Here is a 22,070-nt window from a genome sequence, read left to right as displayed (position 1 = left end):
TATATGATCATACTATTTGACTAAGGGCATGTTAGGTTATGGGTTCTAGGCTATGTAAATAAAGACTGCTGAGGTAAAAGAGGCTCAATCACTTGTTTGTCTACTGTGAAGAACACTTATAAACACCAATAAGGCCCAGGTCAACCTGCATTCTTAACATGAACTTAGCTTTGGGTTATTTTTAGTTTGGTTTGCCACTGGGTTTTATTCTTTGTTCAGTTACAGAGTGAGCTTTTTGTGTTCTATGTCTATTTTAACTACCTAATAGCCTTCTTCTTCGTAAACTGTAAATCTTTGTTTAACTCCTGTGTTGGGATTGTCTACTTTAAGGTTGGAATTCATTTAAATATGATCTTGTTTGATTGGCTAAGCTTGAGCTCACACTGAACCTAAAATGATCATTGAAATTTGATAAACACTTAAGACCACACAAATGTGTTTAAGAACAATCAAATGGGTGAGGTTTTAATCCTTGATTGCTGTACACACTTTCCTGATGGAATGGCTGCGCACTTGAGTTACCATACTCAATGGGCAACTGCTGCATTATGATAATATACTGCTACCGCATCTTGAGATAAGCTGTCACTGCACTTTGAGGCAAATAGTTGCTGCATTAAAATGAGGCATTTTGGTGAGAATAGGTGCAATTGCTTGGGCTGAATCCTGTCACATTTTGATTCTACATGATAGCATTAATAAAATGCTGCAGTTTAAGATTTAATTTCCTAGTGATGCCTTGATGAAACTTGTTGCATTTGGCTGCTATAATATGATGTCAATACTATACTAAGTGAACCACTGATTTTAAAAGGAAACAGATGCTTTCATTTGATGAAAATGCAGTGTTAAGCCTAGCTGTTACTGTTTCGAAATATCTATAATTGAGTTTTCTGTGTTTAGCATAATCAGCTGGTTAGAATATTTTCAATGCATCTACAATTGCTTGTATACCTATGTATACATAAGGTATGCTTCAAATATACATGGAATATATACGCTCTGCTGATTTGTTTGAGTTTATATCTTACATGTTTAACATTATCCATTGATCGTATACTAATCCTTTTCTTTTCATTTTTATGCATGACATCTCGCACACGAGTCCAAGCGACTCGTCATCTCCCGCATTCGGAGTCGGGCCAAAGCCCAACAAAACCTCCTCCTTGTCCGGCCTCTGTTCGCAGCACAAATAGAAAAACAAAAATCTGGGCCAAAGCCCAATAGACAGGAATAGCCCGTAGCAGCCATATAAAGAAATTTATTGGGCCGAAGCCCAATAACGTGAACAGCTCGCAGCAATTGGGCCTTAATAAATGGGCCAGATCCATTTAACATTTTCCTCTCTTCCTTATTCTTATTGTTGTGTATTTCATTTGCTTTGTATAACTAACATTTGTGCTTGTTAATTAAGATAAACTTTAGTAACATTAAGGGTTTTGGTTTAGTAATGGGTAGTTAATTCCACAAATTACATTCACTTCTATTTTTAAAACTATTTATAGTATCTATAACATTTATTTGAGTAATTGATTTCCAAAATAGCATGACTACATCTTTTGGCTAAGGGAATCATAATTTATGCTTACTATTTTAGAAGTTTAAAACGTCACAAATCTTACACTAACGTTAGCTTATTTTAAGAAATAAAAAGCAAATTAGTTTCAGCGGATAATTCTTCCACTTTAGTTCCTTTCCAATACTTAAAATACATATTTGCTTTAAAATAACCTTTGCACAGTTTGCGTTGCTAATAGTCTTTCTACAAAACCTTTGAAATTTTATTAAGTAACCCTTTCTAATTTGTTAGTGACACAACTCATTTTCTCCAAATACATATAAACATTACACATCTCGTTTCTTTTAATTGTAGATAAACTCTTTTATACAACTATTACTTTTCTACAAGTTTTATTTTAAATAACACTCTATTTCTATCTATAACTTCAGCCATATTTACAAAGCTATATTTTTCCTACAACGCTTATATCACTACATTTACATTTAGCCTACTAATATAAGTCCGGTCGGTTAACCATTGTTAATGGGTCTTAAAGGATGCCTAATACCTTCTCTTTAGACTAATTGAACCCTTAACCAGAATCTTAAGTTTCGCAGACCTTAAACAGAGTTAACTTTAAACATAACTTTAATAAACTTTAGGTGTCCTAATTCACCATAAATAATTAGGTGGCGACTCCTTAAAACAAATAAACAAAAAATAGGAATCACCAATATGTCGTACTCTACTTTAACCCGGTTAAAATGGGGTACGACAAGTAGAACATCGGTAGAGACAAAATTCCACTCTGAAGTAAGCACTTTTCATAATATGTCTAGAAACAGTTTTTCATTTGCAAAACTCTTATCTCTTCTTTTCCAGTTAACTATTGTGTCTTGTTTGTTGATCAAATGTATTCCATTTCAAATATTTTTCCAACAGGTAGATGCGTTTATTTACATAGAAGTATAATATATAGCTGGATCCTACTTAAACTCTTAAAGTGTATATAAAGGCGATCATTTGTTTGACGAGTCCTCTATTAGTTCCTTCCGACTACGAACTTCGTGCACATACTACTAAATATAAATTCATTACTTAATTACATATAGTTTTATGCAAAACATATTTACTCAAACATATGTATCATTGCCAAACAACAACTAGACAATTTTCATTCGTTTCTTTTTAAAAATAAAAAATAAAAAAATTCGCCGTACGGTGGCAAGTTTTTTTCATTTATTTCAAGTATGAAACAGTTCACACCATTGTCTAAGTCATACTTCTCCACTCTACGTAAGTCGAAATCGAACAAAATTTAATTACCGACTCACTGTATAGTACAAATCAAAACCAAACCTATAAGTATCTTATCATACCGAAATAATTTTGTACGGTCATGATAGGCTAGTTTTAAAAACAAAAATTACCAGATCAAAAATTTTAAAATCGTACTGTACCTGAGCACCCCTAGACGAAGATACGTTTATAGAGTTGTGACTTGTGAGCAGTAAACTGGAAAAGATTGCTTACACGTAAATTGAAGAAACTTTGGAGGTTCAATGTGTGCTTATCTTGCTTATGAACAAGGTGAAAACCGATACTATTGTCTAGAAAAGCATTTTGTCCAAATATTATTTACTCATAAGACATAATTATTTTTTAAGTATTTCTTAAAAAAAGAAGCTGAAATTTAAAGAGTGGGGTCAAATCCAATTCCTTCCACATCACTTCAAAAGTAATAGCACTTGGGCTGCGATTAAAGTTTTGGTCCCGTTTCAAAAAAGTTTAGCAAAGATAAGTTGCGTTCTAAAATTTGGAGCTTGCCGGTCAGAAATTGACCATAAATTCTAGCGGAACCGGCTCCTCTCCAGTGATTTTCTCTCCATTTCGTCCAGTAGCTACTTAGATTGTTAACACGTGCGTTTCATTAAAATTTTAATGTCGAAGATCTGTTTAGTATGTAACCCCGGTTTACATAATCTCTCTTCTTCCCTTAATTACCTATGTTCAAAATCCAAGACTCTCATCAGCATCCTTCTTCGCATTCTTTTCTCAGTTTCTTAATTCCTTTTTCAGAAGAGAATCAAGATTTACTTAAATTGATAGAAGTCAAATAGACAATTCATATTTAGAGATACAAAAAAAAAAAAAATCAACATGTAAAAAAACATCTTTCGTTCTTAGTATTGGGGTAGCAAAATCAGACTCTTTTCTGTCCATACTATGAATCCAAGCACAGGTCTCATTGAATGAAGTTTTTACAAATTATAGTGAGCTCCAATATCCTTATGGACTGCCAACATTTTAAATTTTTCGAGTATTACATCTAGTATCTTTTTTGTTTTGTCTTCTTTAATTTTGTTCTATTCTTCTATGACTACCTGGTAAATACTAGTCAGAAAAGAGTTCCGAAATTAAAAAACGGGTGAAACATTCAACTGAGTTCCGGAATTAAAAAATGGGTGGAACAGTCAGTTGATTCATTTTTACTCATCAGATTCACCCACCAGATACTAAAAACTCATTTCAAAACAAGACATGTAAGTTCAAATTCAACCTACAATCTTTATAAACGAAAAGCTCTTGCACGGATTCCAAATTGTTAAGGCTTAGTTGCAATTCTAAAAAGGACAGGAGAAGAGGACGATGAAATGGGTGTGAATTTGGGTTCGTGAAGAGGGGAGCAAGTATGGGTTCTATGAGAGAGAAGTAACTTAACCACAGTTAATAAGATAAATCAAATCTTGGTCGTTAAACTATTAATGGGATACGTGTCAAAAATCTAAATGCTGAACTGGACGAATTGGAGAGAATACTACTGGAGAGGAGCCAAGTGATAACGTCCAAATCCACTCCTCAAAGAGAAAGTGTACACGGTCGTATGCAATATAATTACCCAACTATGAGTCGGGGTCGATCCCACAGGGAACAATATGCTAGGCGATTAAGAAAGTAAGAAAATTTCACCAACTAAGCTAAAGCCAAACGATAGATAATATTTTGGTTTTGTTTGAGAAAATTATAACTAATGCGGAAATGTAAACTAACCTAGAAAGCAAGTAAAATGATCAATGGCCACAAGCATGGATAATAGGAGATTACACTCAAGTAACGATCCAATGTATTTCATGATTTTACAACTAAGAGCGGGTTTGTGTTGATAGATAATGATATCTAAAATCTCATTGAAAGTCTTCCAACCAAATCTATGAATTTCACTCTAAGCTTTTCCAAGCCTTAGTGTGTGATATTAGGCACAATCAATTTAACCTCAAGTAACTATCCTCTTCCGAGCTCAATCAAAGTAAATGGGCGAGTCTTAGGGTTAGCTAATCCCTTAAGAAACTTTAAAGAACAAGATTAATTAAATCAACAAAGACCCACTTCAATAGCAATAAAAATCATTCAATACATAAGCAAAACAAGGGTTTCATCCAACACTTTAATCCTAGAATATTTCCATAAACAAGATTCAAGTGAAGAAAATAAACACTACACACTTAGATATACAATACAAAGCAAGAAATTGAAGAAATGAATTAAAGGTTTAAGAAATGCTCAACCAAATCTTCAAATCTTCAACCCCAAAATGTGGTGTAGAAATCTAGTCTCCAAAACTTGTAGAAAACTGCCAAAGATGTGTTTTACAAACCCTAAAAGAGTATTTATATCATTCCAAAAACGGGAACAAAATCTGGACAATAATACCCTCGTGCACAACATGCTACTCGCATGTTGTGTCGCAGGTACAACATGCTAGTCGCATTTTGTGCCAAAACCGTAGCATGTTGTGCCAATTTCTTTGTCAGCATCTGCTGCACAACCTGCTGCTCGCATGTTCAACATGCTGCAGCATCTGCTACTCGCAGATGCTGCATGCACAACATGCAGATGCTGCCAGAAAGTGCTGATTGTTCTATTTTTGCTCTATTTTGATCTGTTTTGCTCCGTTATGCTCTCCGGGCATCTTATCCTACAAAACGATGTAAATACACAAAAAGTAACAACAAAAGTGCTTGAAGAGTCACAAAAGCCTAAGGAATTAGCATCGAATATCCCGTAATTTCACGGTACATCACCAAGTCCAATTCTAGTGGATCGCCATAAGTATGAATAGACGGGCAAAGACCTATCTTGCCACAAGTTCTGCCAATCACTAGAATGTAGTATAAATTGTGTCGCTGTATTGGAACACATTGTTCACAACCCCTAGTGGATCACCATGATTTTTTGATGTATGGACAAGGAATTGTCTTGCCACATATAAGTCCTGGCGATTAACAGGACTTTAGTATAATTATTTGTTTAGTTTTGAAAGAATCAAATGAAAAAACATATTCAAACCCTATTTTTTATTTATAGTAAACGTGTGTTGCACATAATGTGTTTTAACTAATTTTTTGTATTAGTTATTTAGTGAATGCGGTAAATAATAATTTCAAGGGGTAAGTAATACGAAAAAAAAAAAAAAGTTTATGGGTGTTTCTATGCCTTATTCCTTTAAAATTAGAATAATATACATTGAACAATGCCGACTTTTGAGCATGATAATAAATCAAACTGCAATAAAGACCTACGATAATATAACTTATATATACATATATAATAAAGAGTTTAAGTTATATACATCGTCAGTATAAAAAAAATTATTCCATTAGATCCCTTTTACCTCCTATAGCAGGTAAATAACTTGTTTTATTTTCAAGATTACATATCTCACATTTTAAGGAGGCTTACCTGTAAATATTCTTTTAGTGACTTGTAACGGTAGACAAAAACAAAAACAAACATGACATATGTACGTTAAATGTTAGGCCAATTACGAACGATCATTAAGGCTATTTTCCAATCTTGTTCGGCTCGGAGCGATCACTTGAATATAACGGTATTGATCGATCTACATAAAAAATTCGGACTTTCCTTCCTAGGATCGTATATCTACAGAATAAAGAGAACACGCAACACACTAAGCTCCTTCAAAAAAGAAGAGATTAATTGCTTCCAGATAGCCTTTTCCCCAAACCCTAACCAATGAATGATAGGTCGACGAGTTAGGATTTTGAGTTTCTAGATTAATTTTTTTAGAAAAAGACTACGTAATTATTAGTTTCTAGATAAATTATATTACACATATTCAGTGCATTTATTAGCATAAATACAGGGTTTGAGTCGAAGCTACTAAACTCTGTCGAACTTGTAATTAAGCACAATTATATATTTCTCCATCGTTTCGCCCCTAATGACCTGATTATATAAAAATATCTTCACACCAATAATGTATATAACTTAACATCATAAACTCTACATTATCTTACCCACACTATAATTGTTAGAGGGATCCAACTAATAACATAAAGACCCAAAGATCATTGTACTCATTATATCCTTACAAAGACTCAATTTCAGGTCCATCTGTGTATAGGGTTTCGACATCCTTTGATTTAACCACACGTTCAAAATGTGCCCTCATGTACGTCATCTCGCCGATGATAAATAATTTATACGTATTAAATAAATTTTTTAACACAAATACAACATGCTAGGACAAAGCTAATGAATTCTGTTGAATCCATAATCAGAATTGTAGCTTCGTTCCTGACCCTGGTGGCTTGATTGTGTAAATAAATTCTTACACTGACGATATATCTAGCCTAAACTCTATCATAAATCCCTCACTAATCATTTTTAGAGGGGATCCAACTAATAATAAAATTAAAAGACCCAAAGATCATTGTATACACATTATATTCTTACAAAGAAAATACTCAATTCAGGTCCATCATTTGCATCTGGGCTCAACATGTATAGGGTTTCAGCATCCTTTGATTTAACCACACGTTCAAAATGTGCCCTCATGTACGTCATCTTGCCATCCGGCCTTTCCATGTCGGATTTTCCCGACAAGACGCCGGCGCCCATCGACACCGGCTTGATAATCTCCATCACATTGAGATCTTCTTTTGTAGCTTCTCTTTTCACACCATAGCCATTTGTTTTGCCATTACAATACATTGTCCATAATGGTTCTTCAAGAAGATTTATCTTCTCCTTTTTGTCCCTTTTCTCAGATTCTAAAGCAATCCTCACCTAACCAATTAGGAAGCATATAAAAGGTATCAAAAATAGACATTGAAGGCTCAATGGCAGAATTAGAATTTTGCTAGATTCAAAATATGATAAGTAAACAGACAGAAAGACTGAGGAGATTCAACATATGATAAATACTTAAAAAAAAAAAAAGAGATTTTCATATCTATGCAATGTAATTTTCTAGATGAATTATGTCAATTGACACTCCTCAGACAAAGGCTGCTGCACCACAGAGCAGAGTTATATAATTAGCTCTATAAGGCCATCTGCAACCTTGCACCATTTTTTTACACCAAATCCTATTTTGGTGTAAAAAAAAATGGTGTTTTGGAGCTCCAAACTCGCACCATTTTGGTGTGTGAAAAGTGTTACACCAAATTTTGGTGCAACATTATTCATCAACACCATTACTATTCATCAATATTTTATTATTATTTTTTTATTCTATAACACTTTTAATTAAACATATTATAAATTTTAATTTTTTCATTTAGGTCCCTAACATACCTAAATATTTTTTTATGTAATATCTTTATAATATTAATTTTGTCACACCCCCTTTTTGGCGCCTCACGCGTAGAACGCGCAGGTTTTTATTATTAAAGGGTTTTTCCATTTGAAGTGACGGTTTTGAAAAGGGATTATTTTATTTACAGAGTCGCCATTTGGAATTGAGTTTTGGTGTTCCAAGCCACCTTATGAATCCCTAATAAAAAGGAAATGACTCTTTTATTATGGTCCGCGAAAACAGAAGACCGGGTAAGGAATTCTGTTGACCGGGGAGAAGGTGTTAGGCATTCCCCGAGTCCCGTGGTTCTAGCACGGTCGCTTTATCGACTTATGCTTAGCTTAAATTAATTTTGGATATTTTATGTATCCGAGCCTTGATTTGCTCGTACTTTTATTTGTTGAACTTTTTATTGGTTTTAACTCGGATGCGTAACCGCATTCCGTATCTTTTAAGCGTCTCAAAATAAGATGCATAACTGCATTCTTACTCGAAACAAGATTAACTATTAAAACGAATTTAGCCAAGGTGCGTAACCGCATCCTTGAGTTATTAAAAAAATGTCTCGAAATAAGATGTGTAACCGCATTCTTAATTGAAACAAATGTCTTAAAACGTGCCTAAAGCTGGTCTAGCGTTAGAGGCAATTCTTTGTCTCCAAAATCCGAGACTTAAAATTATATTAGTCATTTTTTTCTTTAACAACGGGTTTTGAATAAATTCGCAACCCATCTCGTTCCCTTACAATTGTTTTTTTTTCGCTCTTTTTTCAACTTGCAACGGGATTTGAAATAATTCGCACTCCGTCTCGCTCATCTCACACTAGTATTTAATTAATTAGTCGGGCCCTTAGCTATTAGTCTAGGCCTCAAAATTATTTTAGACTAAACCAACAAACAAAAGAACGGAAATGATTGAGTAGAATAAATTAGCATATTTACTAGTTAGCACCACAGGTAGAAAAGGTGCTCGAGGAAACGAAGTTGGCAGACACTGTAGTGGCTAAAAACTTCCCAGAACCTTTAATTTAGTCGGTGCTCATCATTTATTCCTACACTACTATAATACTGATCATTTTAGTTCAATCCAACCACTGCTAAATCACTTTAAAAACCAATCTTGTCTTTTTTTTTTTCCCTTCATTTTTTGTTGATTCAACCCAAATTTTATACTCCTTTCCAGATCACTCTATAACCTACCTCATTGCCAACAACTGAATTCAAGAATAAGCAAAGGGCAATTTTCGATCTAAGCTAAAAGCCAACAGAATTTACAAACAATTATAACCCAAATAGTTACCACTAAAACACGAACTCAACAAATAACATTAACAGAACCTAAAGGAAAAAATCAAATGGACGTGCTATGAAGACGAGACCAATTAAACACGCAAGCATTTAAAGGGATACAACAAACGAATGAGATAATAACAGAGATAAAATAAAGATTGCACCTTTATGGAATAAAATCTTCTTGCAATTTATCAGAAAGATGAAAATACAATCGAATCTGGTGTTGTACTTCTACCGGAAATAGCAAACACGATCAGAGAGCCTCACCGGAAACCTCGACAAACTCGAACCCTTGAACGCTACTCGGAAACGTCCATTTACCTCCATCGAAAAGACACTGTCTTGGCTCTTTTTAGTGGGTGTTTATATGGTAGAGAAGGTAGAAAACAGAGCTATTTTATAGTGGTTTTAATGGTGACTACGACGCTCCGATGGTCGTTCTATGGTGGTTTTGGGATGTGTTAGTTTATGGAAGAAGAAGAAACTAACCTACAGAAAAATGGAGCAAAGAGATTGTCTCAGGGCATGTGAATGAGCTGAAGTGTGTGTGTGTGTGTTTTTTTTCTTTTTGCTGCTAAGTACGGGGGCATAAAAAATTCCTAAAAATGTGTATTACGGCTGTGTTGATGATGGTCCGTCTATGGATTAGTGATGATCTAGCTTTTAGGAAAATCTTCTATGTGAATATGTGAGTTGCGGCTGAATCCTTTTAGGTGTAGGTTGGAAGTGCGGCTGATAGGTTTTGGATTTTTTTTTTTTAACGTGAAGAAAACTGATTATGATTCTTAGGTCATTACGGCGGTGATGTGTAGTGTAGGAGGGGAAAATGGCGGCTAGCTTTTTTTTTTATGGTGTGGGGACGGGTGGTGACTGATCGAAAAATGAGAACAGGGGATGGGGGACGATGGTGGTGGGCTAGTAGTTTAATGGTGGGTTTTGGTATGGAAAATAAATGAAGAAGATGATGATATCACGAGGAGGATGATGGGATCTTTTCTTTTCTCTCCCTTGTCCGTTGATTTCTCTCTCTATAATATATCTATTCTCCCCCAAAAAATGATTCCCCGTTCCATTCTTTTATATGCTGTACGTGTATATTCCCTTTTTCACTTTCTTTTCTTCTTTGTTTTTCTTTTTTTTTTTGGGCCCCACCCTCAACAATATATTAACTCAATTCACGTGAACCCCTTCACTTTTGTGATAAAATTTGTTATCAAACTTTGTCATTTTGTGGTGAGGTGGTACAATTCTATTTGCTTTTTTTTAATATAAAAACAAAAAATATTTAATAACTATTTTTAGATAACCGAAAAAAAAATCTTAAAATAAATGACTGGCTAAGCAAAATTAAAACCTATAAAGCATATTTTTGTAATTTTCTTTCTTTAAAACACAAAATTTGTACTCTAAAAATAGCAAATATTTTTGTTCTTTTTTATTTTCGCAAATAAGCCTAGTCAAAAATTAAAATCAAAAGAAATATTTAAACACTATACGGTGAAACACGCGGAGAGGGTCAAAATTACGTGTCTACAAATTTTACATCTCAAAAGAAGAGGGTTCGGACGAACCCCCTTTGGCCCTTACTGGCTCCGCCTCTGTTCACGAGCCACAATCTCAAAAGAAGAAATAATTCGCGACGAAAAAAGAATCATGTCGAAAAGATGTTGAACTTGCATCCGGAGTTTTGCAATCTCATTTTGCAATTATTGCAGGGCCGCCACGTTTTTGGAGAAAAAAAGTGCTACATGATATATTAACTACATGTATTATACTGCACAACATGATAATCGAGGATGAGCGTGATCTTAATGCACCAATTCAAGATGTTTGGGAAGGTCCAACTCCAACAGTAGAAATGGTAGTAGATGAAAATTACCGATTTGAACAATTTTTAGCTCGATACGAAAAAATTAAGAACAAAGATGCTCATTTTGCACTTCGTAATGCATTAATAGAGCATTTATGGGAGCATTTGTTTTTTGACGTTCAAAAATGGATATGATGATGAAGTTGGGAGCAGAAAGTCCAGTAGTAATTTCCAGCAAAAGCACTTGCTGCTTTTCTCACAGCATCGAAACCCTAATTCGAGGTTTTGGAGCAAATCCTATAGTTTATGAGCTTGATAAAGTTTCAAATGGGAAGCAAATGGAGAAGGCATTAGTTGAATATTACTAGGGTGTAAATCAAGTGTTCCAGCAGTGTTCATTGGGGAAGAGTTTGTTGGTGGTTCTACTGAGATTATGAGTCTTAATGTTAGAGGCAAGCTCAAACAATTACTTCAAAAGGCTAATGCTATTTTGATATAGACATCAATTTATTAGCTATCAAGCAGTGGAAGAATCATAATTTTCACTCAGGGAAATTCAAACTTATATTATATTTATATATAGAAGTGCAATTCAACATCTATTACATATACAATTAAAAAAATAAAAATTAGCCTGTCTAAGCGGCATAATTTTTCAAGGAAGGAGTGTCAATTAATGAACTCCTTGAACAAAGATGGCTACTACTAGTAAGGAGTTTCATAATATATAGTCGCATGCAGCAGCTAGTTAGTCTTGTATCTTTGGTGATTATTGTTTTTATGATCACCCAGATATTTTTTGATGTACTAATTATTAATAAAGATATGGTTTTACCACAACTTAAATAATAATATAGTTCTTGTACAATAATTTATCAGTTTCCAGTTAATGTAATGTAACACATTTTCTAGATCCAGATCATATGAGTGTTCTGGTTTTCTTCTATGTTGGGGGTTCAACACGTTGAACTTTTATTGTTCCTAAGATGGAATATGAGCGTTAATTTATGGAACCACTCAAATTTTCACTTAATTTATTGTATCCGAGTCATTAGATTATTTTTTTCAATGAAAAAGTCACTCAGCGTTACGACTGTGCGGACATAAAATTATTTCTATAATACTTAATTCGGAAAAATTGAGTGATTCTTTTTTGTTACAAAAAGTTACTTAGTGACTTTTTTGAGTTAGCAAAACTAAGTGTATTTTTCATCACAATATAAAATTCAGTTACTTTGGTGCAACAAAGTAAATATTGAATGGCTATTTGTGAAATTAGGAAGATCGGTAAGACAAATTTCAATTACTAGCCTTCTTTGGTGTCAGTATCGCTACCACTACCGAAACTATTGAGCTCTACGTATCAAATACACCGAGCGATTACTTTATTTCTCTGGATCAAAATACATGATCTTATTTCAAAGCTCTACGTACACCATACATCTATCTATCTATATTATTTTAAAAGCAGGAATATAATTATTGATTGGCCAAAATATCCTTCAAATATTAAACGACTTTTATACCCCTTTAGTCTAACTTTATCATATTTCTATTGACTATTTTAGTAAAATAAAATAGTACACGTTTGAAAATAGAATCTTAAACAAATGCTACTTCTTAAATTTGATTAACAATCTAATTAAGCTATCACGTTTTGATAAGGAAATATCACTAGGGACACCTCAGCAAAATGGAAGAGTCGAAAGAAAACACCGTCACATTCTTATGTGGCGCCAGCATTGAGATTTCAGTGTCATCTTCCAATCAGATTCTTGGGAGAATGTGTTTTGACTGCGGGGTATTTGATCAATAGTTGTTCGGTTTTGAATGGGAAAACCCCCAATGAAGTTTTGTACAGGGAAGCATCCCATTATGACTACTTAGGGATGGTTTGGTATGATGGATAAGCAAAAGTAGTGATGGGATAAAAATTTAGTACCACATTATCCTTTGTTTGGTTACTAATCATGGAATAAGTTATCCCAAGATTAAAAATAGTGCTTGGATAACTTATATACCCATTAGAGGGTGGAATAGTAATCCTGGGATAACTTATCCCAGGATAAAATAGTAAAATTGACTAAAATAGCCCCAAGGTTCTCAAAACCCTTTTTCTACTACATAAGGTGGAGGGTCTTTTTGTAAACAAATAACTTTTTCTTAAAAGTAATGCAATGCTTGTTACCTTTAATATAATAAACCAAACAATCAATAAGAAACAACATCAGGATAACTAATTCCAACATAAATAATTCCAGTATGACTTATCTCAACATATTTAATCCCATCATAATTTGTGTTCAAACCAAACGACCCCTTAATGTTGCTAGCGTCACTATGCTATTGTCACAAAGGAAATAACGAGGGACGAGTTTGGGCGTTGCCTTTTTAAAGTTGTTTGTGGCTGTGCCTTTTTGGAACTTAGCTGTTCATTCAATGGCAAGAGAGAGAATACAAAATTTTAGGAGCATAAAGGGCTGCCCAGGATGCTACGAATCGATCTCGTTTAACTTTAATGTAAAACGGACAAAATACTTCTTATCAAAGTAGCATCAGATTTTATCAAAAAGATGTTAAGTACATAGATCTGATAATGATCTGTCCGTCTATAAGAAGAAGTTCTAGCTGAATTTCAACTACAAAATTACTAGAGTATATAAACTTAGTTTAAATATCAAATCCATCAAATTTTAGAATTCTTATCTATCTTCAATAGATGGCTTTTAAAAATCCTCAGTGTTCATGTCCAACTTACGAAAAACATTGTCAGTTGTCCCAAAATCTTTTGAAATAGTTATTGTTGAGGTATTAACTATTAAAATCTAGTGATAAAATAAAAAAGATAATATAAATTATCATGTAAATAAGATTTGAGTTGTAAATCTGTAATTTAGTAAAAGTAGTGTCACAGTACTGTACCACTTATCTAGCGGGTATATCCTGTCGATCACACCAACGATCTGTCTATTTATTCTTCTTTCACTATTCATGGGCTCAATCCCACGTAGGAAAAGGAAGGGAAATAAATAAAATGACAATATAACTAATCTTTTGAGAAAATCAATTTAAGTAGCGGATCATTAAATTAACATATATATTTTCTATAAAAGAACAAGATGAGATAATGGGTGTGTTTGATATTGCTATTCCAAAATTAAATTTTCATTTTGGCGCTTTAGGAAAATTACTTTCTTAAAATCGGGGGACTGACCTTCCTGTGAAGTAGGGAAAACAAGTACGATAAGTTTATTCTACTCTAGTTATCTCCTCCCCACCAGCAATACTCACTCTCATCTGGCCCCCAACGCCCACCCTGCTCTCACTCAATGGTAGAGCAAGAATTTACTACGGAGAGTCAAAATATATAAAGAAGTTAACACGTTAAGGGAATTCAAATTTCAACATACATATGATATATACATAAAAGAAAATACTTATTATCTACACAGTGTAATTTTTCAACGAAAGGGTACCAATTGACACGCAAGGCTGGCTCTGCCACAACTCTCATCTCCCAACCTCACCCTACCACCCCGTCACCCTTAACTTACCCTATAGTGTTTGATACGATTGGAGTATAAAATATTCTTGAAATAATATTTTCTCCTTATTGATAACCAAACATCAGAACATAAATAAACTAAATTACACAAAATTTTCTTAGAGTACACACCCAATATATGGCCTTTCGAAGTTGCAACCGACCCTTTTTCTTCTTGCATGCTTAAGGGCAGACTCTTTTTTTCTCATCATTTACTGTTTGGAATATTTGAATAGAATTTATTCTAAAATCCAGCTAACTAAAGCAAAGTCAATTATAAAGTTGGAGAGTTATCTAGATCCCTCTTCACCATCTCTTTCCTCTTGGTACGGATAATATTATGGACTTCATGCAAATGCATGTTTTTGAAGATATTGCCAACATGTTTTATGGGATTGAAAGAGAATAATGGATTTTAATTCGAGAAGATATCTACCTCAATTTCACTTGTAAAGACAAAAAAATGATATCTTTTTTTATTTTTTTTAACAATCACTATAGCTTATACGTGATCATCCTTCCCTATTCATGATATTGTAATCTACTCTATGGATCGGATCTTAAACTAATACACTTATTTTGACAACGTATAAGTGACATAAAACTCAAAAGATAAATGACCATAATTGCAGATAAGGAATAGTTTACAAGTTTTTGGAATAAAATCTATCTTTTTCGCTTCATTAAATATGATGTTGTATGATCAGAGAATATTTCGAAGGTAATCATTTTCTTAATAACGTCTGTGACCATTTCATTTAAAAATTTAAATTGTTAGAAAAATATAATTTTATTTTATTAATTACGTCTTTAACACGCTTCCTCATGTGTGCGGACCTGGTTATTTGTCACAAGCAAAGCATGTGGAGATTATTTTCAAAAAATGACTGTGTGGCTATGAGACTTGAATTTAGGACCTCAACCTACTTTCATACCATGATCAAATGTGCAATCATTAACTAAACATTTAATTTATTAAAGCAAGCACACTTTAGTAATTAATTATGTCATTTTTTTTGTTTTCCACCAGGTGTCCGGTACCCGCATGGGAGCCCGACTATATCCGGATTCGCGCTGCGTAGGGCACCATTCGGGGGAAAGCGCTCCCTACCAAGGATATTTCATACTCTTGCTCGAACCCAAAACTTCTGATTAAGGGAGGAGCAGCTCATCCGCTGCACCATCCTTTGATTGGTAATTAATTATGTCTTCAATACTCCTTGTGTTATTTTCAGGACTAAAACGTGATATAACTAGCAAGACCTCCTAGAGGAGAATGGATTTTTTGACAAATATATGCTGAAGGAATATTAATTTGCATATCCACCGACTTGTCCTTTTTGTAACCCTTTACTATTTTGTCCCTTTTTCCATCAATTCCACCACTTTAAGCCTTCTATATAGCCTTCTACAATTTCATATTTCTCATAGTAAGTCAAGCCTCAAACATACAGATTTTCTCACAAATAGCCTTTACAAACTTCTTTTCTTTCAATTACACATCTCACACATAAAAAAATAAAATATTAAACCTCAACCTGCAATCGTATATAGTAAAAATCATATAATTTCTCTTGATCAAGGTCTAAAGTAACATGGATATGGTGATGAAGTTGGGAGCAGAAAGTCCAGTGGTGATTTTCAGCAAAAGCACTTGTTGCATCTCTCACAGCATTGAAACCCTAATTCGAGGTTTTGGAGCAAACCCTAAAGTTTACGAGCTCGATAAAATTTCAAACGGAAAGGAAATGGAGAAGGCATTGATAGAGTTACTAGGGTGTAAATCAAGTGTGCCAGCAGTGTTCATTGGAGAAGATTTTATTGGTGGTTCAAATGAGATTATGAGTCTTAATGTTAGAAGCAAGCTCAAACAATTGCTTTTAAAGGCTAATGCTATTTGGATATAGAAATATATATTTATATATAGAGAGAGAGAGAAACTAGCTACTGGCTAGCTAGCAAATTTAGACTCTTGTTTCATTGTAATTGTAGTAGTTACAAGTCTTTTGTAGTCGATGGTTGGTTTTATATATCTCCCATATCCTATTTTGATGTACTAATAAAGATAGAGTTTAATTTTTATACATGCATCTATAAAAATAATTCATAAATATATGTTTTATCTCAGTAACTCCTATTATTGTTGCACCAGTACTATTACATTTTCTAATGTAGATCTTGCAAAAGTTATTCCACGGTCATGGTAAAAATTTGCCAGCACCAGGTGTTCTATCACCAATTCAATGAATACATCAAACATGCATGTCTTAATGTTCACTTTGAATAAGTCTATAGAAGAAACATTCACTAGATTTAGCAAAGTTATTAGCAAACTCAAAGCTTTGAGATGTTATGTTTTACCTTCATGTAAGCTGTTCACATATAGTTCTTTGTTTTTTTTTTTTTTTGTTTTTTTTTTGGTTTCCCATCCTATGTCCGGTACCCACATTGGGGCCCAACTAATCTGGATTCGTGCCAGGTAGTCCCACATTGGGGTGCAAAACACTCCCTAATAAGGGTGACTCTGTATCCAAGGGGCTCGAACTCAAGATCTCTTGATTAAGGATGAAGTTTTACCAGCCACTACACTACAACCCTTATTGGTATATATAGTTCATGATCATGGCGCCACGATTTTTGCTAAAGCTATTTAACATATAAAGAAGTAAACGTGTAAATAAGCTAAGGAAATTCAATCGTTACATATTTTATAATTTTGACCTTATGTATATACTCTCTTAGTTCCGGCCTTGATGCTAACTATTGATTAGTTAACTAAACGAGTCCTTGTATAAACAACGTTGTTCTTACTTTGGGTTGGGTTGGGTTGGGGGGAGCTTAAAGAGGTTGAATTGAGTTTCTAAAAATGGGATTAATTTCTAAAAAAATTAGTAGCTACGAGCTGTTTACTGAAAATTTAGTGACTAAATGCATCAAACTTTTTCAGTAACATATTCCAGATTTTACACAAACATTATCGACTTATTGTCACTAGTCTCTTGTAAAATGATTTCCAATTTAAAATATGGATAAGATTTTAATTTTTATCTCAAATTGATATTTTAATTTTGTTTTTGTTAAACGATTTCACGGCATTCAATATATGCATATTATTTTCAAAAAAAAAAATCTTAATTACACATACATATAAAACATCTTTTATTTTTATTTTTTATGAAGGGGCGTAAGAGAGAGATTTGAAAAGAGCAATATATGTTAGAATATTTGATCGAACAATTTCAGGATATAACCAAATAACTTGTACCAATGCTCACCACATGAAACATATTAATATTTATCTTTAAAATTTCTGAGGTCATAGTTGAATATATTTATTGTGTAGCATCAGCAGAATTATTTGTACTTTTCCCCTTTATTTTGTAAACACAAAAGGGGACGAGAAAGGAGAAGAGAGTGTGCAATTTGCAGAGAAAAAAAATACTTTATAAAAGGCATCCTGGAGACGCTAGGATTCGACCTTGCTATAATTGCTACATCACTTAATTTCATTTAACAAGCATCACAATAAGTATGCTACTCGCTCTGTCTCATTTTATATGAAGCTGTTTGAAAAAACACGAGTTTAATAAATATGGGAAGATTTTTAGGATTTGTGGTTTAAAACAATAATTGGATGTTTATTTGATTATAAATCATTTCATGAAAGGCTAATAAAAAGAAAAATTTACACAAATAACTACCTTTTAATAGCTTTTAACCAGTTATAGATACAAGTTGAAGATTTATAATTCGTAGCTGCTTTTGATTGTATTTTAGTTGTATCTCGCATTTTTGAAATACAGTGAAATACAGCGAAATATAGAGAAATACAAAACACGTTAGAGTAAATTTACACTCTATTTTTTTAACATATTTTTTTTAAAAAAAAATCTGAGAGAAAAAATAGGCTATATTTTTTAAACATAATATTCTTTTCCTTTTTAAATAGTAAGTTAAATTAAATCAACCATATTTTATACAAATCACTGAAGAGTAAAATCAGGCCCTATTTATGGAACAATTTTTTTAAAAAAATTTATGGGATTCAATTTAAAACTTCCTATAAATCACGCATAACGGTTGTTCTTCCATAAAAGCTTACGAATCTCTCTCAACTTTTATCACAATTAAAACTTTTTGAATTCAAAAACCACTAAAGATCTAAAAATTTCCAAATACAGAATAATATACACTGAAATATAATGAAATATGGTTGATTGTTTAAGAAATATAAAGTTGTAGTATGTGTATATACAATGGAATACAATGAAATATATCAGAAACTGTTTCATAAAATAGAAATACAAAATGCAGAAATACATTGAAATACAGCGAAATACAAAAGTCGTGAAAACAAAGTGTAGTAAAAATAGGCTCTATATTTGGAACATTCACTATATTTACACCGAAAAGAGATAAATACATTGAAATACAGCGAAATAATATACTGAAATATACTAAAAATTAGATATATTGTTTGTTAATACACAGAAATACACCAAAATATACTGAAACATTTCATCAAACACTTGGTGGGCATGAAGTTCCACAACTCTCATCAATGGTGTTCTCATGGGAAAGAAGCGAGTTGTCTCAGATTGTTACAAAAATGACGTTATCCGGAGATTGCCTTACGTTTGAGGCTAGAGCTACTAGATGGAGTGGTGGCATATCATAGCAGTCAGATTGAAAAATCTAGAAAGTCCTTGACATCTACTCAAGCCAAGTTTTTGCAGCTTCAAATTCCAGATGAAGCTTTGTCCTTACTTTTGGGTATGGGCTACAAAGAACGAGATGCCAAGAGAGCGTTGCGCATGAACAATCAAGTAGTAGAAAGTGTTGTTGATTTTCAGAGATAATGAATAAAGACTTTTAATTGGACTAGTTAATAAAGCTTCACACCATCGTCCTTCACCATTGTTAGAGCTCTTTTTTTTGGTCGATCATGGCTGCTGCTACTACTATAGGATTCTTCTGATTTGTAAGAGAAAATGAGATCTACGGTAGGTGATGGAACATAGAGAGAAAGAGGGGCGAGGGAGAAAATAAATTTGGTAGGTGAGAGAAAATCAATTTAAAAGACTAGGAGATGGAACGGATAGAGAAAGAAGAGTGAGGGAGAAAATAGATTTGATAGGTGAGAGAAAAATATTTGAAAAAGAAAAGATTGTGGGTAAGTGGGAAAGAGGTACCTTATTTTTAGGGAAATACACTGCAGTTACAAAAACATGTTATAGATGGTAATTTGATAAATAATTAAGCTATAAAAAATAATTAAAGAAAAAGATAGCTATTACTAATAAATAAGTCTTAGAGGTAGTTATGGACGGTAAATTTTCCATAAAAAATTTTGAAGTTAAATTATTTCTAAATATAAAAAAGTGTCTTTTTTTTTTTGGACCGACTAAAAATTAAAGAGTATCATATAAAATGAGATAGAGGAGTACTTTGAAGCATAGAAAATGTTAAAGTGTTTGACCATCTCATTTTAAAATGTAAGCTATTAGAGAACATATATTTATATTTTATTTAATTATATTTTCATCATATTCTCTCATGTGCTGCTTTGAAATTTTTCATGGGCTAGACACATGGAATTTTTCCTTGATAATTGATAGTAGTTGTGAGACTCAAATCCACGATTTGATTCTAATATCATCATCATCTCTCTAAAAACTTAAATCATTAGAGAAAAAGCATACTTTATTTAATTAATCAAATACTCAACAGTAAATATATGATTTGGATAAGATCCCACCATGTGTACATCCAGGATTGATTGATTTATCTGCTATGTCAAATGAAGGCACAATCAATCTGCTTTGTCAAATGAAGGCTAGCTTGTGCCTTTTTTTATGTAAGTTCAACTTTTATGCATTGGAAGTGTAAAATTTTCTTCGACTATCAGATTATTCAAAAAGTAAATACATGTAAGTATGTAACTATATATGCCAAAAGTTTATCAATTTCTTAGTTTTATTGGTGACCTTCTCATCTGCAAATTGTACCTCCTTCTGGCACCTGCTCAAATCAGGTCAAATGATAGACAATAATTATGAATATATTTTATGTTATATTTGTGAGGTGATAAGGTGCAAGGCTCTTTTTGTACTCTAAACTTGTTTTTAGAACATGAAATGCAACGTGACATTGAGTTAATAAATAGGTCAAATTGTGTAATTACACCAATTTCAATTAGGGAAAATGACATATATATACATAAGAATAGGGTATATTTATAAAATATGACGATACTTTTTTATTTACAAAACATAACCTTAGACTTATTACAAAAGTTATACCAAATTTTTCGCTCAAAATTGTGTAGAAAACTACATGAAATGTATATGTCTCGCTCATTGCTTAAATATTTCGCTTAAAATTTTATGTATGAAATATATATATCTCCCTTAATGCTTAAATTCTCATATTATTTTTGTGTATAAAAACGATATGAAATAATTATATAATTGTATAGAATTTGTATAAAGCTGTCAAAATGGATTGGTTCCTCCCAATCCAACCCAGCCCTTCATTTAAAAAGGCCTCCAAATGGCTAGCTCAACCCAACCCTAAGTGGACCGCTGCCTGGCCTGTGAGCCACCCTAGCAAGATTTTTATTTTTTTTATTTTTTAAATTATGAGATAATCATTTGGTAGATTGTATTTCTTCTTTTGGTGTGCCTTACATACTTCGAATTAATTGCGACACTAAATACTGGATAATTATACAGAAAAAAAAATACGCCGTCCAAGAAGATAACAATATTATTCTCTCTAATTCACTCAATGACTCAAACGTCCAATATACCGAACGATATATAACGGTACTTTACCACTAGAGCAAACATCACACACCAATTATGTTACATCTAAGAATTCTTCAAAAAAATCAAATATCATTAAATTAACTAATTTGATTTATTTTAATAAGAGCTAGGAACTATAGTTGCCTGTCTGAAAACGGGGAGGTTTATGTTTTCCTGGAGCTGTTGGACCTCTTGATCTTCTTTCTGGCCTTACAATTCCTTTCTCTTCTTCATTTCTTTCCTGTTATTTTGTGAAGCAATTAATATCATTTACTGATAAATACTAAAAAAAGAAAGAAGATAAGTACTCCCTTGAATGATCCAAAATGTAAATCAACTATATGTAGTGTTTGTTACGAGAGAACATTTTCCATATTAAAAAGGGAGAAAATGGCTTAGCACACTTCGCAAAACTATTTTCACGTTTAACTTCGGATTACTTGCTTTAACTAATACTTAAAGCATTATTAATTAACAATACTAGAATTTTCATCAAAATACCTTTTCATTTTC

The 22,070-nt window shown here is 32.9% G+C and overlaps 1 protein-coding gene, 1 long non-coding RNA gene and 1 pseudogene across 2 annotated transcripts; 2 read left to right on the top strand and 1 right to left on the bottom strand.

The window, feature by feature from the left end:
* Positions 1-7,062: 7,062 nt before the first annotated feature.
* LOC132640491 (uncharacterized) lies at positions 7,063-10,856 on the bottom strand. Its single transcript, XR_009582247.1, has 2 exons — positions 9,556-10,856; positions 7,063-7,591 (listed from the first exon to the last, which is right to left on the bottom strand). It is a non-coding gene; the product is annotated as an uncharacterized LOC132640491 (long non-coding RNA).
* A 533-nt stretch (positions 10,857-11,389) lies between these two features.
* Positions 11,390-11,988, top strand: LOC132642298 (monothiol glutaredoxin-S1-like; annotated as a pseudogene).
* A 4,204-nt stretch (positions 11,989-16,192) lies between these two features.
* Positions 16,193-16,891, top strand: LOC132642297 (monothiol glutaredoxin-S6-like). The gene has a single exon (XM_060359540.1). It carries the CDS (start codon positions 16,344-16,346, stop codon positions 16,653-16,655), a length of 312 nt encoding a protein of 103 aa, XP_060215523.1. The 5' UTR covers positions 16,193-16,343; the 3' UTR covers positions 16,656-16,891.
* The last annotated feature ends 5,179 nt before the right edge of the window (positions 16,892-22,070 follow it).

Source organism: Lycium barbarum, chromosome 5 (assembly GCF_019175385.1).
Source record: "Lycium barbarum isolate Lr01 chromosome 5, ASM1917538v2, whole genome shotgun sequence".
Classification (NCBI taxonomy): Eukaryota; Viridiplantae; Streptophyta; class Magnoliopsida; order Solanales; family Solanaceae; genus Lycium; species Lycium barbarum.
Note: the sequence above shows the minus strand (reverse complement) of the source record. Positions and strands in the feature narration are given on the sequence as shown.

Coding starts and splice junctions, on each gene's coding strand:
- LOC132642297 (XM_060359540.1), top strand. CDS start 16,344: ATGGATATGGTGATGAAGTTGGGAGCAGAAAGTCCAGTGGTGATTTTC.